The 15,341-nt window shown below is 40.1% G+C and overlaps 1 protein-coding gene across 1 annotated transcript in view; it reads left to right on the plus strand.

Annotated features, from left to right (window-relative positions):
* The window catches only part of LOC111868086 (E3 ubiquitin-protein ligase MYCBP2), a gene marked incomplete at its 3' end in the record, with an annotated part of 282,453 nt that overhangs the window by 103,065 nt on the left and 164,047 nt on the right, over positions 1 to 15,341 (plus strand). Inside the window, 2 exon segments of the mRNA XM_033752918.1 lie at positions 1,908 to 2,120; positions 9,792 to 9,936. Coding sequence (XP_033608809.1) covers positions 1,908 to 2,120; positions 9,792 to 9,936 — 358 coding nt within the window.

Genomic DNA, 15,341 nt, shown 5'->3' on the forward strand with positions numbered 1-15,341 from the left:
TGGCATGTACACTTGCATAATCAGTATATCTACCGGTTCCATCTATAACTTCAGAGCAATAACTGTCATTACAGACAATCTTCTTAACAACACTCCTCAGTGCACTTTTATGCACCACTATTGCCACACCTCTTTCAGCCCGTTCACCTCCGGAATAATACACTGTATAATCACCACTTCTTATTTCACCTTGTCCTTTCCACCGCACTTTGCTGACACCATAAAGATCCCATAAAGAAAAACACACAAACTTTAATTGATGCAAGCAAGGAGGTTGGTCTAGAAGTAAGCACAGAGAAAACTAAGTACATGTTGCTGTCTCATCACCAAAATGCAGGGCAAAATCATGACATAATGATAGGAAACAGATGTTTTGAATATGTGGCATAGTTCTGATATTTGGGAACCACTATAACAAATCAAAATATGATTCAGGAGTCAAGTATGAGGAGAGAGAATCTGGGTAATGCTTGCTACCATTCAGTCCAGAAGCTTTTGTCTTTTTCATCTGCTGTCCAAAAACATAAAAATTAGAATATATAACACTATAATTTGGCTGTGGTTTTGTATGGGTGTGAAACTTGGCCCCTGACATTAAAAAAGGTGTTTGAGAACAGGGTGTTGCGGAGAATATTTGGACCAAAGAGAGATGAAGTGACAGGATGTTGGAGAAAACTACATAATGAGGAGCTTCGTAACTTGTACTCTTCTCCAATTATAATTAGAAAAATCAAGTCAAGGAGGATGAGGTGGGCAGATCATGTAGCACAAATGGGGGAGAAGAGAAATGCATATAAGATATTGGTGGGAAAGCCAGAAGTAAAGAAACCACTGGGCAGACCAAGGCGTAGGTGGGTGGACAGTATTAAAATGGGTCTTAGAGATAGGATGTAATGGTATGGACTGGATTGATCTGGCTCAGGATAGGGACCAGTGGAGGGCTCTTGTGAACATGGTAATGAACCTTCGGGTTCCATAAAATGCTGGGAAATTCTTTAGTAGCTGCAGAATTGGCAGCTCCTCCAGAAGGACTCAACTCCATGAGTAAGTAAGTAAATACAGATTGAACACCTTAAGTTAACATAATATAATTTTTTTCTAATGTCTTTTAAATTCAAAATCAGCCTCAGAGCTCAAGTATGAAATGCTTTCATGTCTCTGTGTGTCCAGAGATCTGTTATTCAAAGTTAGAGAAGTCCTGGAGCTCAACTTTCAGATCCACAGTGGCATGAAATTACTGAAGCTGCAGGTGTTTCAAGAGCTTCAGTTTTTATAGAGGAAATAATATATGTGTAGTCATTTGTGCAGGTAACTTAAAATTTATTTCTATTTCTTCACACGAGGCTAATTCCATAAAATTTGAGAGACCTGTTTAAAACATGACTGGTCATTGACCATGTGTCTTAACTTGTCTGTAACATGCTTGAAGTGTCTACAGTGTCATACTATTTGCATTACTGTTGCCATAGGAGCAACGGTTTGCTCTTCATGTTGACAGGCCATAGAAGAAAACATCTAGCCCACAAAGAACTCGTTGTTTCATCTGCCCTCAATAACAATGCCATTGCAGCTGGAATGTATGCTGATACACAGATTCTTCCCAGGACATCAAATAGTACCAAAGGAATGGTTGTCTGTTGGCTAGCAACAGACTTTTAGAACTTTTAGAACTTTGTAGTGGGTTTGATGTATTGAGAGGAGAGCCATGATCATCTTAATGACGACGACAAGCATGGTAGTTGGAAGCAGAATTTATAATAAATGATGATAAGTGAAACTTGACACTTATAGGTTTACAGACAGTTATAACCATGCTGGATTTCCTGAATAGGCATGAAAGTGTACACTTAACAGATCTAACTGAGATAACTGTGTTTGAAATTATGTTGTGTTCTTTTTTTATATAGGAAATGAAGTCATATTCTCTTTGGAAACTGCTTCAGACTATGTGAAAGATGAAAAGGCTTGTTTTTATGGGTTCCGATGTTTGGTTGTTGGATATGAATGGCATACTAATCCAGGGGAAGGCTTGAAGCATCTAGAAACTGAATTGGCCTTCCTGGGTGGAATGTGTGCAGCATCGCTCATGAAGAAAGATCTTCTTTTGCCACCGGTGTCAGGTATATTAGTTCAATTTGTCCCACAGTTATTGCTTATATTTATTACGGAATTTTTACTTATATTCATTGAAATGCAGGCCAGTGTGTCTTTTCCCTTCTTTTAGTGCTGTTGTGTCGTAGTACCTTTTCTTTTCTCTCTTAATTTGTTTTACTAATATGGTTACATTATTTATTTATTGTATTTTTAATTTATGCTTTATTTAATGATGTGGTCAATAGTTTTTGGTATATAGCATCGAGTGGTAGAATGTTTAGTAAATAATGATTGAAAGGAATGTGCAAGGAAGTTGTCATGACATAATTTGATGTACTGTCATAACATTTACCTGGAAGGACTGATGAAAACCATGTAAACCTCAGGATAGCCAGTCTTTAAGTTGAACTTTGATCCTGGAACATCTCAAATATGAAGCAGGTGGACTACCCACTTGACTGCGACATTTGGCATTTGCTGTATCGGGATAAGTATTCAGATGTGTTTGAATGATATCCTGGTCAGCAACAGTGGCAAAATGAAGTATGCTCACTGTTGTGATCTTACAAAAACAACATTAAGGCTGAACAGCTGTCATCATAGATTCTAACTCAGCATTATTCATATGTGTAATAATATTGTGACATGGATGGCGCAGCAGGAAGTGAACTCGGCGTTGCCACGAGTGACGTCACGTAACCCCACTCCTGTCATTACGCAATGCTCGGTAAACACCTCTCCCTGCAAGGCTGTGACATCACGCAACAGGCAACTCTGTGCAGCGACTATTGCTATGCAATGCATAGGTAGAAACACCTGACAACAATACCTGATATCTGTTGCCGATCAGCAAGGTGTTTTGTATGTTGTCCGTGCCAAGCCTAAGTAAGGAGCATCGAACACTATTCAGGAGTAGTGAGTATTGAACCAGTTACTAGAGAGAGAGAGTAACCAGTCAGTTGCAGTCTAGCATTTGCCGGAGTAAATGGAAATGACTACAGGAGAAGTAAGTGTGATACTGCAGATGGCAGTAACTGTGAAACTGTGAATTGTGTAAATGTGGGACTGTTCAATAAATTTGCTATATCCAAGAAAGCTAAAGTTATTTGTTGTGTGACCTACCCAACACGTGACAATTTGGTGTCAGAATTGGTTTATGAACTTAAACACGCCACAAGTTACGAATTATACTGCCACGTGATGAAAATGGAAGAAATGATGGAACGCCTGCTGGCCACCCAAGAAGATTTCCTAGTGAAAATGGAGGCCAATAGGAAGAAAGACAAGGATGAAATTAGAACCAACCAAGCTAAGTTACTGGCCATAATGGAGACTGGCCAAGAGGAGTAGAGAGTCAGCAAAGAAAAACTGCAAGAGGGAATGAAAGCCTCGCGAGAAGAAATCCGCTCGGTGCAGTTTGAGACAACGAATACAAGAAAAGAGACGATGGCCTGCCAAGAAATGGAGACACGTCCAGAAGAAGAAGAGCCGACCTCAGTGGACATGAAACCTGAGGTGGCAGAACGACAAGAGGTCCCCATAGAAGACACCACAGTGATGCCAGTTGGAGAACTGAAGAAGAAAAACGGATCCAGGGAAAGGATGGGTGCCAAAGAAGACTGGCCATTGCCCGCAGAGGTACAAGCCACCATGCGAAAGTGGCACGGCAGAAGAAAACCCGCAGGAAGGTGTCCCGCCATGCAACAGTGGCATGGTGCAAAAGGAACATCTTCAGGAAATCTATGACCCAAGGAAAGTGTGGACCATGGCACGAATTGGCTGCCAACAGAAATATGACTATCCGTGCAGGTGTGACATGGTGCAAGGGAGATTTTGTAAAGAAATATTCAAGCAGGGTCAATGCTGAACAAGAAACATGGAAAGGAAGAACGGGAATAAAGAACATAGATGGCAGACGGCCGCTATGCCACAAGAAAAAGGTGCCAACCAAGGACATCATCGGAGGGTGTAGATCAGGACAGCGATCACACCTAGGAGGGAGAAGAACTCATAAGAAGACCATCTATGAGATTGTCAGCGTGAAGATCAGAAAGCGAATAGTCAGATCTTCTGTCAGCCTACGACAAGACAAGAATTGGACCTTGTGGGGGGTCAACCCCCTCCAAAACGGAAAAAGATACTTCAAGCAGAGGAGGAGCTGGTAACATAGAAGTACCGGCCTCCCCAGCAAGAATGAATGGGCAATGGATGAAAGTGATGAGTGAATGCGAAACAATGGACCGACGAATGCTGGGCCATGGAATTGTTCGGGATGAACAATCCTAAGAAAAGAGCAGAGGATGTAACAGCCAGAGAACAGTCGCAGCAAGAGGAGTAGCCGAAACAACAGGAGACACAGCAACGGGAAGGAAAAGGAACGGGGATGTACCGTTAGGCTGTTCGGGACGAACAACCTTTAGAAGGGAGCAGCATGGCGTGGATGGCTCAACAGGAAGTAGGGGTCACGTGAACTCTGCGTTTCCACGAGTGACGTCACGTAACTCCACTCTTATCATTACGCAGCACTCAGTAAACACCCCTCCTCCCTGAGGCTGTGATGTCATGCAACAGGCGACTCCGTATTGCTAGGCAGTGCATAGGTAAAAACACCTGACAACAATACCTGATATCTGTTGCCGAGCAGCAAGGTGTTCTCTATGTTGTCCATGCCAAGCCTAAATAAGGAGCAGCGAACACTATTCAGGAATGAGTACTGAGCCAGTTACCAGAGAGAGAGTAACCAGTCAGTTGCAGTCTAGCATTCACTGGAGTGAATGGAAATGACTGCAGGAGAAGTAAGTGTGATACTGCAGATGGCAGTAACTGTGAAACTGTGAATTGTGTAAATGTGAGACTGTTGAATAAATTTGCTATATCCAAGACGGCGTAAAGTTATTTGTCGTGTGACCTACCCAACACATGACAGTATTGTAGTTCATTCAGGACAAAGGAAGAAATGCAATAACTTTAAAACATAAATATAATGAGGAAATTAAGATGATATTGCTTTTTGTTTAGGAAAGGCATTTGGAGGGGGGAAGTGTATTTCATGTTAGAAGGTTTCACCTTTATTTGTTTGGCATTTCAGTTGTAGAGTAGTAGTTCTTCATGAAGAATGCTATCTTCTGAGCTGTAAAGCCATGTAGTTCAGTAAAGGTTAACACTAGACTACACAGCATTACATCCCAGAAGACAGCGCTGTTCATAGTCTTCACTGTGATAGCCACAAATCAAATAATGATTCATTTCATCAAGCAGTGAACAGCAGCACACTGGTTAATTTCTTTAGTAGGTCCATGGCATTGTGGTAAAATATAGGGCTGCATATGTATGTTTGTATGAGTGTGTGTATTTACTCTTTAAAGGAGGTGCATTAACTGTTTAAATGATAAATATTCAGTAGTGTATGCTACTTATGCTTGCTGATTGGAGAACTCCTACTCTATCAACACAGAGGCTTGTATATAAGAATGATGAGTACGGATGTTCAAGGTGTGAAATATTTATGTAGACAATATCCAAAGAAATTTTATTCTATATGGATACTTTGTATAATATGGTGTAGGTAAGTAATGACTAGCCTTTTTTATCTGTTTATGATTAAAGCCCTTTGTTTTATATGATTATAATGCCAAAGAAAACGGTTGTATTTTTTCAACCAGCATGGTCCTTGTAATAAGCTTAGTTAGTTAGTTATTAGAGAGGGTGGGTTTCCCCATGCACTTAGACCTGTAGTGGTCCATTGTGCTTCCCTCTATGATTTCTACCAGCCTCTATATCCTACCGGTATTGGTGCTTACCATCAGTCCCGCCCAGCCAGCGAGACCGGCTCTACTGGCTGAGAAGTATCTATAATGCTTCCCCCATCTACCGGAGGTATTAGTGACTGCTGTTGGGCGGCAAACGTCCGCAATTTTGGCTCAGTGACCTCCTTTGGAGGTATGAGGTTCTTTTACGTGCCGTAAAGCTACGACACGGGACCCACGGCTTGAAGTCCCTCCCGGAGGACTTGTTCCCTGAATTTTTCCACCCTTAAAAATTCGACGACCTCTGCCGGGTATTTGAACCCGCTTACTACGAGTTAACACCACTCTTTTCCAACCCGCCTTTGCTTGTATCGGCGCAGTAGGAATGGTGCTATCCCTGCTACACCTGTTTCTACCTTAGGACAGTGTATGATGGCTACTGGAAGTTGTCCTCACAGATCAAACTAAGGAAGATCGGTATAGGTACGGGAAACTAGCTGGGTCAGTTTGCATGTGTCTCAGGGTAGCAATGCCGAAGAAAGCGTTTTCTGAGAGTTGAGCCAATTGACGTTTATTCACCTGCTAATTCACCACACTGTTAAATTAATGTATTCTTAGCTTTAAGTTACAGCGTTACACTATCGGCTAGCTATGTCCCGGAGCGTGCAAGGGTCACGTCCGTTCAGTTCGGAATATTGTGAAAGTCTCCCCTTTTTGTGGAATGGCTTGCACCCCCACGCCGGGAATTCGAAAGATGGTGTTGACATATACATTTTCATCCCATCTTCCGTAGGAAGCTTGAACGAGGCAACCCAATCATACTGGCCCTCATTCACAGGCAATTGTAACAAGCTCTGACCTGTCCTTTTAGGCGCGTCCGGTTCCCTGTACCCGAGCTAAATTTATGACTGATCGTAAATGTCATAACTCCAGACTTCTTGTTTCTGCCAGAATCTAGAAATTTTCAACATAAACACCGTATTGCACGTCCCAGATGATGAAATACGATATTATAGATCACGATACATTTCCAGTAATACCGAAACATAAGACTTTTGAAATTTAAATTACTGAGAATTAATTAGAAATAAATTTCATGGTCATCTATAATCATCAAAATAAATAAGGGCTCAGAATGATCAGCGTCAGAGTCATGAGGTGGGAACGTTACCTCTAGACTACGGAGGCCGCTTTGTAATAAGCTTATCTGGCTAATTATCATACAATATCATAATTTCATTTTGGTCTGAATGGAAAGTTATATAGGCACCAGGTATGTGCACTAGTTTTTGAGTTTTTTCCTCCCCCTTACTTGCATAATGATCAGGTGCAGAAATTAAAAATTTATATCTGTATGTAATGTTCAGATTTTCTACCATGTTTCCTTGATCAGTGTGACAAAAGTCCAGCCTGGAAATGTTATATAGGCCACATGTGTCAGCTACAGTAAACAGATTTTGAAGCAGCAGAGGTAAAGACTGCTATTGGGGTCAAATATACCTCTCTTGAAAGAATTTGGAATGCATATCTTTACAAGACTGAAAACGACATCACTATAATACAGTCCAGTGGCCGTATGAAGATACGCTAGTCTTCCCATGATTTTTCTGGTAGTTCATTTTTCTTTACTGCAGTGCTACTAGAAGGTCTAAAAGAATTACGTGGACGTTTGTTACATGATAAGAATCTCTCTAGAAGATACACAGATATGCTTGAGACAAGGAATGGCTAACTTCTTTATATAATGAAAACTACTTCTGAACCACAGTGCAGTCTGGAGGCCAAAACTGTCTTATTGGATGAAATTAGTCAACAATTTATGTAAGAATGATTTGTTTTATTGTATCTAATGAATTTATGGAGTTAGAATACTTTCATAACTGAAATCATGTTTCATTTCATGCTTCAATGAAAAATAGTTGAAAATCTCATTTGTGTTAATGAAGAAAGCAGTTTTCTGGGATTTGTTGTGTTAACACCACATATACACGGTGCCAAATCCCAGAAAACTGCTTTCTTCATAGTCACTGCCGTGAAAGCCTCAAATCTTACTCACTTGTGTTCTTTGCTGTACCCTGTAGCCCATCCCTTTCCGTTTGAAATCTTTGTCCCTGACATCACTGTTGGCCTCTTCATTATATTTTCATGGATGTGTTAACTGGTGTACAGTCATATACAAATTTTCACCATCACTATCTGAATCCAATAAATGTTAGGTTGTGGTCTGAATTTTCATTTCTGTGAAAACCTCAGATCTCATCAGTAAACTTTATTCAAATATGAAGAAAGCAGTCTTCTGGGATATGGCACTGTGCAGATATTGTGTTAACCGAAGTTTCGGAGGAACATATCGCCTCCATCTTAAGGGTAGAAGAAAAAAGAAGAAAATCCACTAGCGGAGAACCAGCGTGAGCAGGTGCAAATAGACTAATGTCGAGAATAATCCCAGTTGTATAAGAGCAGTAAGAGCAAGGTCTATATTGGGCAGACAGGCCGTTCCGTGGATGTGAGGTTGAAGGAGCATCAGCGGCACATCCGTCTCGAACATCTGGACAAGTCAGCTGTGGCTGAACACAGCATCGATTTGGGACACTGCATTCAGCTTCAGAATACCTCCATCCTCGCCACCAAGACCCGATATATGGATCGCATCATTACGGAGGCCATTGAGATTGAACTCCATCCCGACAATATGAATATGGGGTTTTGTCTCAGCAAGTCATGGAAGCCTCTCATCTGTTCCCTCAAGAAACCCCCGGGACATGACGCCAGATCCACAGGGCCATGCAAGTCCATGCCTGACTCACATATCAATCCCCAAGCTTAAGGATTAATGCCCTCCCATTAACCTTTCATTTCCCCCCCCCCCCCAAGCAATATTCTATACCTTCTCTAGCCTGCTATTTGCTGGCCCACCTCCTCAGACCCTTCCCCTCTCCTCTCTACTGATTTCACATGTAGCCCCTCTCCCTTCCCTTCCTGCTCTTATACAGCTGAGTTTATTCTTGACATTCTCACAATATCTACACAGGGCCATATCCTAGAAGACTGCTTTCTTCATAGTCACCGCCATGAAAACCTCAAATCTTACATTTATTCGAATAATTTGTGTCTAAATTTTCAGTCAGTTCATGCTCTGATTGCTCAGCTGATTTCTTCCAGCTGCTAATGCAGCCATGGCCTTCAATTGGTCAATGAAGTGTGTAGTCTATATCTCAAGATAGCCATGTATTCAGGTTATTCAAGCAAGCATTTAAAACAAAACGCTGTTCTTTCATGAAATGAGTATACAGTACAACAGATCACCTAATTATTATCAGGGAGACTACAGAACTATATGTAATCCACCAATCTCAGTTGAATGTATTCGCCATATACAGATACAAGAATGGTCACAGTTCCTGCATGTATTGCCCTGGACTTAATTAAGTTGCAAAAATCTGCATGGGATAGAAGCACCAGTAATTTGTATACAGAAGCACTTGACAGCGAATCAGGAGACTTTGTCACTGAATAATAACAGAATATGTAAAATACTAGGACTTCTAATTATGAAAGGTAGGACAGAAAATTCAGATTTTCGTTTTCCAGTGCATAACATACCTATGGATCTTAAAAATTAGTCATACAAAAGCCATAAAACTTTAGTGACACTGCCAACATGTTGAGACAGCAACATATGCATGGGCTTGGCTTACTGAGCATCTGAGATAGCACTGAGGTGATAACCATTCACAATACAAGAATATTGATCTCACTACTTTGGATACTGTTAAATACAGAATATGTATAGTGATATTCAGATACTTCATCACTGTTGAGTCCTATTCTGTTTCTCTCAAAATTCTGTGTGTATTTCTCTGGGATTAAAGAAAAAAACACCCTAACAGACTGGTGATTTCTGCTTTTTCATTTCATTTGGTTTTTCATGAAAATTATATACATTTCCAGTGGAAGAGATGGATGAGGATATGGATGTGGTTGAAGAGGTGGCACAGCATGTGTATAAGAGCCATTCAGCTTTACTCTCCAAGGGATTTGCATTGGCTAATCCTCCTACAATCACCCAGGCTTTGGAGGGTATCCTGCCATTTAGGTAAGTAACATGTATTTTCTTCTGCATTTAGTAATCAGAACTAGGCTACATGTCTCTTTCAGAAGACGTTACATTTGCTGCTGTGTGAACAATGCATGTATAATTCATCTTGCCCCTTCCCCACAAATTTGCAGAAGAACATTTTTGATGTCCTAGTTGCAATAGGAATCTTAAATATATTCTTAACCACATCTTCATTTTCAGTTTTAAATTACTACAACTTGTATTAGAGTTAAATGGTCTCCTTTGATATGCAGGTGTGAAACCTTATACAGGGAGATCGAAAAGTTGCGCACATCAAACTAAAAGTTGTTATAAATTGTACTAACAATGAGTAGAAACGCCATCTGTCGTGTATCGGTCATACGACGTCTGCAGTATAGCTTTGTTTATTGCGTGACAGGGATGTCATTTTCCCAAGAACGAGTTTACATTGTGGAACATTTCTCCAGTCGTTCTTATGCATGTGTTGCAGACGAGTTTTGTCAGGAATATCCACATTCTGCGGTACCTAACAATTCGACGATACCAAGAATAATCAACCAATTTCGGGAATGTGGATCAGTTTCAGATAGGAAGAGATCTGGGAGACCCGCCATTTTGACTGAGGCTAAACTGGCTGACATGGAGAAAATGTTGCAGTGTTCCCCTTCAGAAAGCCTGAGGAGACTATCAGCGCAATCAGGGATTTCGTACAGAAGTGATGAGAAAGCGATGAAGAAGTTACATCTTCGTGCGTATCATGTTCGCTGTGTGCAGGAACTGAAGAACCTGGATAAAGAAAAACGCTTAGTGTACTGTAGATGGTTTAAGACATTTGTTGGCAACCATGGAATTGAAGAGTTTGATCGGGTTTTCTTCACTGACGCAGCGTGGTTTCACCTTAGTGGCTATGTGAACAGTCAAAACAATAGGATTTGGTCATCTGAAAATCCGCATGTGTTACATGAAAAGCCCTTGCACTGTCATAAGATTGGAGTGTGGTGTGCTGTATCACATCGTCGAATAGTGGGCCCAATTTTCTTTGAAACAACAGTGAACAATCCAGTGTACCAAGACATCATTACACAGCTTATTGTGCTTCTCGAAGTTGATGAACGTGAGTGTTGGTTGTTGGTTGCAGCAAGACGGTGCCACATGTCACACATCTAATGAAACCATGCGTTCTTGCGCGAGTTTTTCAGTGACCGTCTCATTTCGAAAGGATTGTGGACCCTGCGTTCGCCCGATTCCTTTGGGGGTACCTCAAAGAAATTGTCTATAAAAACAATCCGCATACATTGAATGACCTCAAGAGGAACATTATGACAGCGATTAACAGCATCAGTTTACAGGTGCTCCACCAAGTGGCCTCAAACATGGTAAAAAGAGCTCGTGCATGCATTGCTGAACAGGGAAGCCATTTCGAGCATATGTTGTAAAGATATGATTTGATTTTACATTTCTAAGATGTGAGGTTATAAACATTAATGATAAGTGCTGTATGTCTTGTAGTTTGTGCATTAAACCAGCAAAATATAATTGCTTAGTGTGATGTGCGCGACTTCTCAATCTCCCTGTAGAACTCAGTGTATCTGTTTCCTTGAAATTATTATATTTTAATATAATTTAAATAGACTGGACTTATCATGGACCAGGCCTAGTCTATAATTATGGTTGTGTGATCATCATTATAGAGCATTCTTTTGTGATGGTCCCTGCTATGCAGTGTTGCATATCAGGTCCCTCCTCTAATCATACAATGCTGTAAACCTTTCTAGTCCAGTATCAGCATAATGTAAGTTCCCATTTGCAGTCAAACAATTTGCTTATGTAGGTCCATTAATTTTTACATAAGCAGAGAATTGCCTGTTGAGTGGGAAATTGAAGATATTAATACTGGAATCCTAAGTGTTAATGTAAATCATAATGAAATTATTTAGACAAAAGAGTAGCATTTAGGGGTTTATTATAAAGTCGGTCTTTGAGTATGTTCCACCAGTGACAACTTATTTTTCTCTTGATCCCCACGTGTACACACCTTTCAATTCAAGTTATCACACTTTCATGAAAATGAAATACACTGCAGTGCTGCCATATTTGTTCCAGCTGGAGAATTTTAAACCACCTTAAAAATCTATATTTATGTTTGTTTTACTGAATTAATGATGAGACATTGCTGACTTGCTGCATGGAGAACAGCAATAGGAATCGGTGGGTAGATGCTCTTGACTATGATGAAGTCAGACTTTTATGTAGCTTCGTACTAGTGGTCGGAGTACACCATGATGTTGATAACCTTGAAAACTCTGGTTACTTGTGTTAACAGTGTGCTAAGGAAAGCCTTGTTTTCATTTCAGTTGGTGTGAGAATAATGTTTTTTAAGTTAACTGTAAACTTTTCACTATGATATACTTAGCCCACCTTAGGAGCTGATTACCCTGTTCTCAGAAAATGTTAGACCGAGGCCTGAGCCAGATGACTACATTTCACACTGCCACACCAAATTTATATAAAACCCATTTTAATATTATCCTCCTGTGAATGCCTGGATCTCCAGAGTGGTATCTTCCTTACATCTTTGGACAAAAATTCTATGCACATTTCTTATCACCTCCAACCATGCATGTTAGTCCTTTTGATATCATAATTAAAAGAGAATATGACAGATCTGTATGACAAAATTAAGCTAATTTGTACAACAGTAATGCTCTGGAGTTATATTTGGGATGTACACAGTTTGAACCTCAAATGCATTACCAGTAATCCTGAGGTTTTCAGTTTTCATTGATCTTACGAAGGATATGCTGGGATACCACTGTCAGGTCACAGTGTCTTCCTTCCGAATTCTTGTATATCCCCCACCATTTCATCCCATCACATTCAGTTCTGTGACCTCTGCAGTTGCCAAGAGCCAGCTGTCATGTTTAGGTAACAAGATTTGACTGTAAATAGCATTCATCCCAAGTCAGATGTTTATTTCTGTTCCTAAGAACATCTACAATCATTATTGTAAACAAACATATTAGTAGCCATAGCACGCACACAATTGACTGAATTGTAGCCATTTCATCACCCCAGTATTAGTGTGCTTTGTGTCCACATACTTCCATAGGTTTACTTTACCAGCATACCTGAGATTTCAGAATGCATGTTTTTCTGTCACATTTAAACTGCTACTGATTCTGTAACTTCACATTTTCCCAAAAATTGGTGTTATTGCACATAGGGTCATTCCATGTGAAGTCATCCAGAGAGGTTGCTCACCATTTTTTAAAAAAATTCATATTTTGTACACTTATTTATACATATTTTCACACTTTAAAAATATTTTAAAAAATTTGTAATCCAATTGGTTCTCCCGGTACAGCCGTTTTCGGCCTAAATGGAGGTTTGCGTTATCTTCTGTATCTCGATAACTATTGATGCTAGAGACTCCAATTAAAAACCAATTTGTTCCTCATGATATGGACTACAAATCATGTCATTACAAGTTTTTACTCAATTCACTTCCTCTAGGTGTAATTAAGCTTGAAACTTACCTATCGATTTTGGGAAAAACGCTACTTTTCACCTTCAGAAACCAATGGAAAGGGAAAGTATCAGATTTGTGGTTTCTACCCTTTGTTGTTACCTACACGAGGAATATAATCACGTAGTTTTGAACCCCGTACATATTTTCCAAAAATTTCCAGGAGCTTCCAAACTTTGCTCTGGGCCCAAAATCGGCCATTTTTAACATCTCATATCTCCGGTGGGGAAGCTCCAACAATTTTTAAACTCATAGAAAATAATGCTCTATTCCAGAGTAACATGGAATTAAAATTACAACTTTGATATTCAACTAATAGCGAAGTTTTTATAATGCGAAAAAACGCGTTTTCGGCTGAAATGGAGGTTTGCATTATCTTCTATATCTCGATAACTATTGAAGCTAGAGACTCCAATGAGAAACCAATTTGTTCCTCATGATATGGACTATAAATCATGTCATTACAAGGTTTCACTCAACTCACTTCCTTTAGGTCTAATTAAGCTCGAATCTTACCTATCGATTTTGGTAAAAACGCTATTTTTCACCTTCAAAAGCCAGTGGGAGGGGGAAAGTATCAAATCTGTGGTTTCTACCCTTTGTTGTTTCCTACATGGGGAATATAATCACGTAGGTTGAACCCTGTACCTAGTTTCCAGAATTTTCCTGGAGTTTCCAAACTTTGCTCTGGGCCCCAAATGGGCCATTTTTAACATCTCATATCTCTGGTGAAGCTCCTAAAAACTTGAGATTCATAGCAATTAATGCTATATTTTAGAGTAACTTGGAGTTAAAATTACAACTTTGATATTGAACTAATGGCGAAGTTGTGGGCACTTTGAATTTTAGCAAAAAAAAATCAATACCTCAACAATCGGCTTACCTGCATCCAATGGTATTAGTTCGTGTACTCCGATGAAAATTGTTCAGTTTGTTTGAAAGTACACGTTCAGTAAGTGTCCACTATCATGATGTCTTCGAAATCATCGGACTTGGATCTTTTATAACACCTGACCGTGTTTTCCTCCAGAGGGACAACCCGGTGTTTTTCTCTTGTGTGGGGCACAGTTTTGCACTTTTGGAACCTGCATTTTAGAATGATTTCATTTCTTGCATCTTCCTCTTTTGGCACAAAAAGTAAACTATCTCTGGGATATTTTCTGTGCAGAATTTGTAAAGTACTAGCAGGGACATAATTTGATTAAAATGAGTTCTTTGAAGACTGGCTTTCGCTGTTGCCTCTTCGTGGTGCTGCCAATACCGTCACAGGCATTCTTCCCGTGCGAGGTGGCAAAGAAGTTCCATTCTGCTTCAAGTCCGAAGTCTTCATAGTGATGACAAGAATTTTTGTTTTTATATTGGCTTCCAGCGCCTCACTGGAATAAATAACTTTCCTGACTGAAGGCAAATTTTCTATTATATCGGCGATAAGATATTTTTGGAACACAAACTGTGGCTGTATCGTGCTTTACATGATCACTGATTATACACAAGCTTCGGCATTTTGTTATACTGTCCGCCTGTGTTGCGGACCAACTAACTAACTCCGTAAGGAAAGCCAGTTACACGAGGGAATTAGAAATATTAATAATGAAAATTTATACAGATTTAACAAGCTTAGCTTTAAGCTTAGATATGGCAACGTTACACCGATTGACTGCCAGTTTGCTGCCCTCGCACAAATTATTCGCAATTTTGCGCGATATTTACGTGCAATTGGAGCAAGGCTACTCGTTCATAACAGCCTTGAAACCGGAGAACATGCATTTGTTTTATGCATCTTCGGAGGTTGCAGTACTGGCTACGAGCGAAGCAATTTGCCTCATTATCCAACTACCCTTACGAACCGAACAGCGAACCTACACCGTTTACGAACCTATACCGTTACCTTCAT

The sequence above is a fragment of the Cryptotermes secundus genome, unplaced genomic scaffold (genome assembly GCF_002891405.2).
Source record: "Cryptotermes secundus unplaced genomic scaffold, Csec_1.0 scaffold925, whole genome shotgun sequence".
In the NCBI taxonomy this organism is placed as follows: Eukaryota; Metazoa; Arthropoda; class Insecta; order Blattodea; family Kalotermitidae; genus Cryptotermes; species Cryptotermes secundus.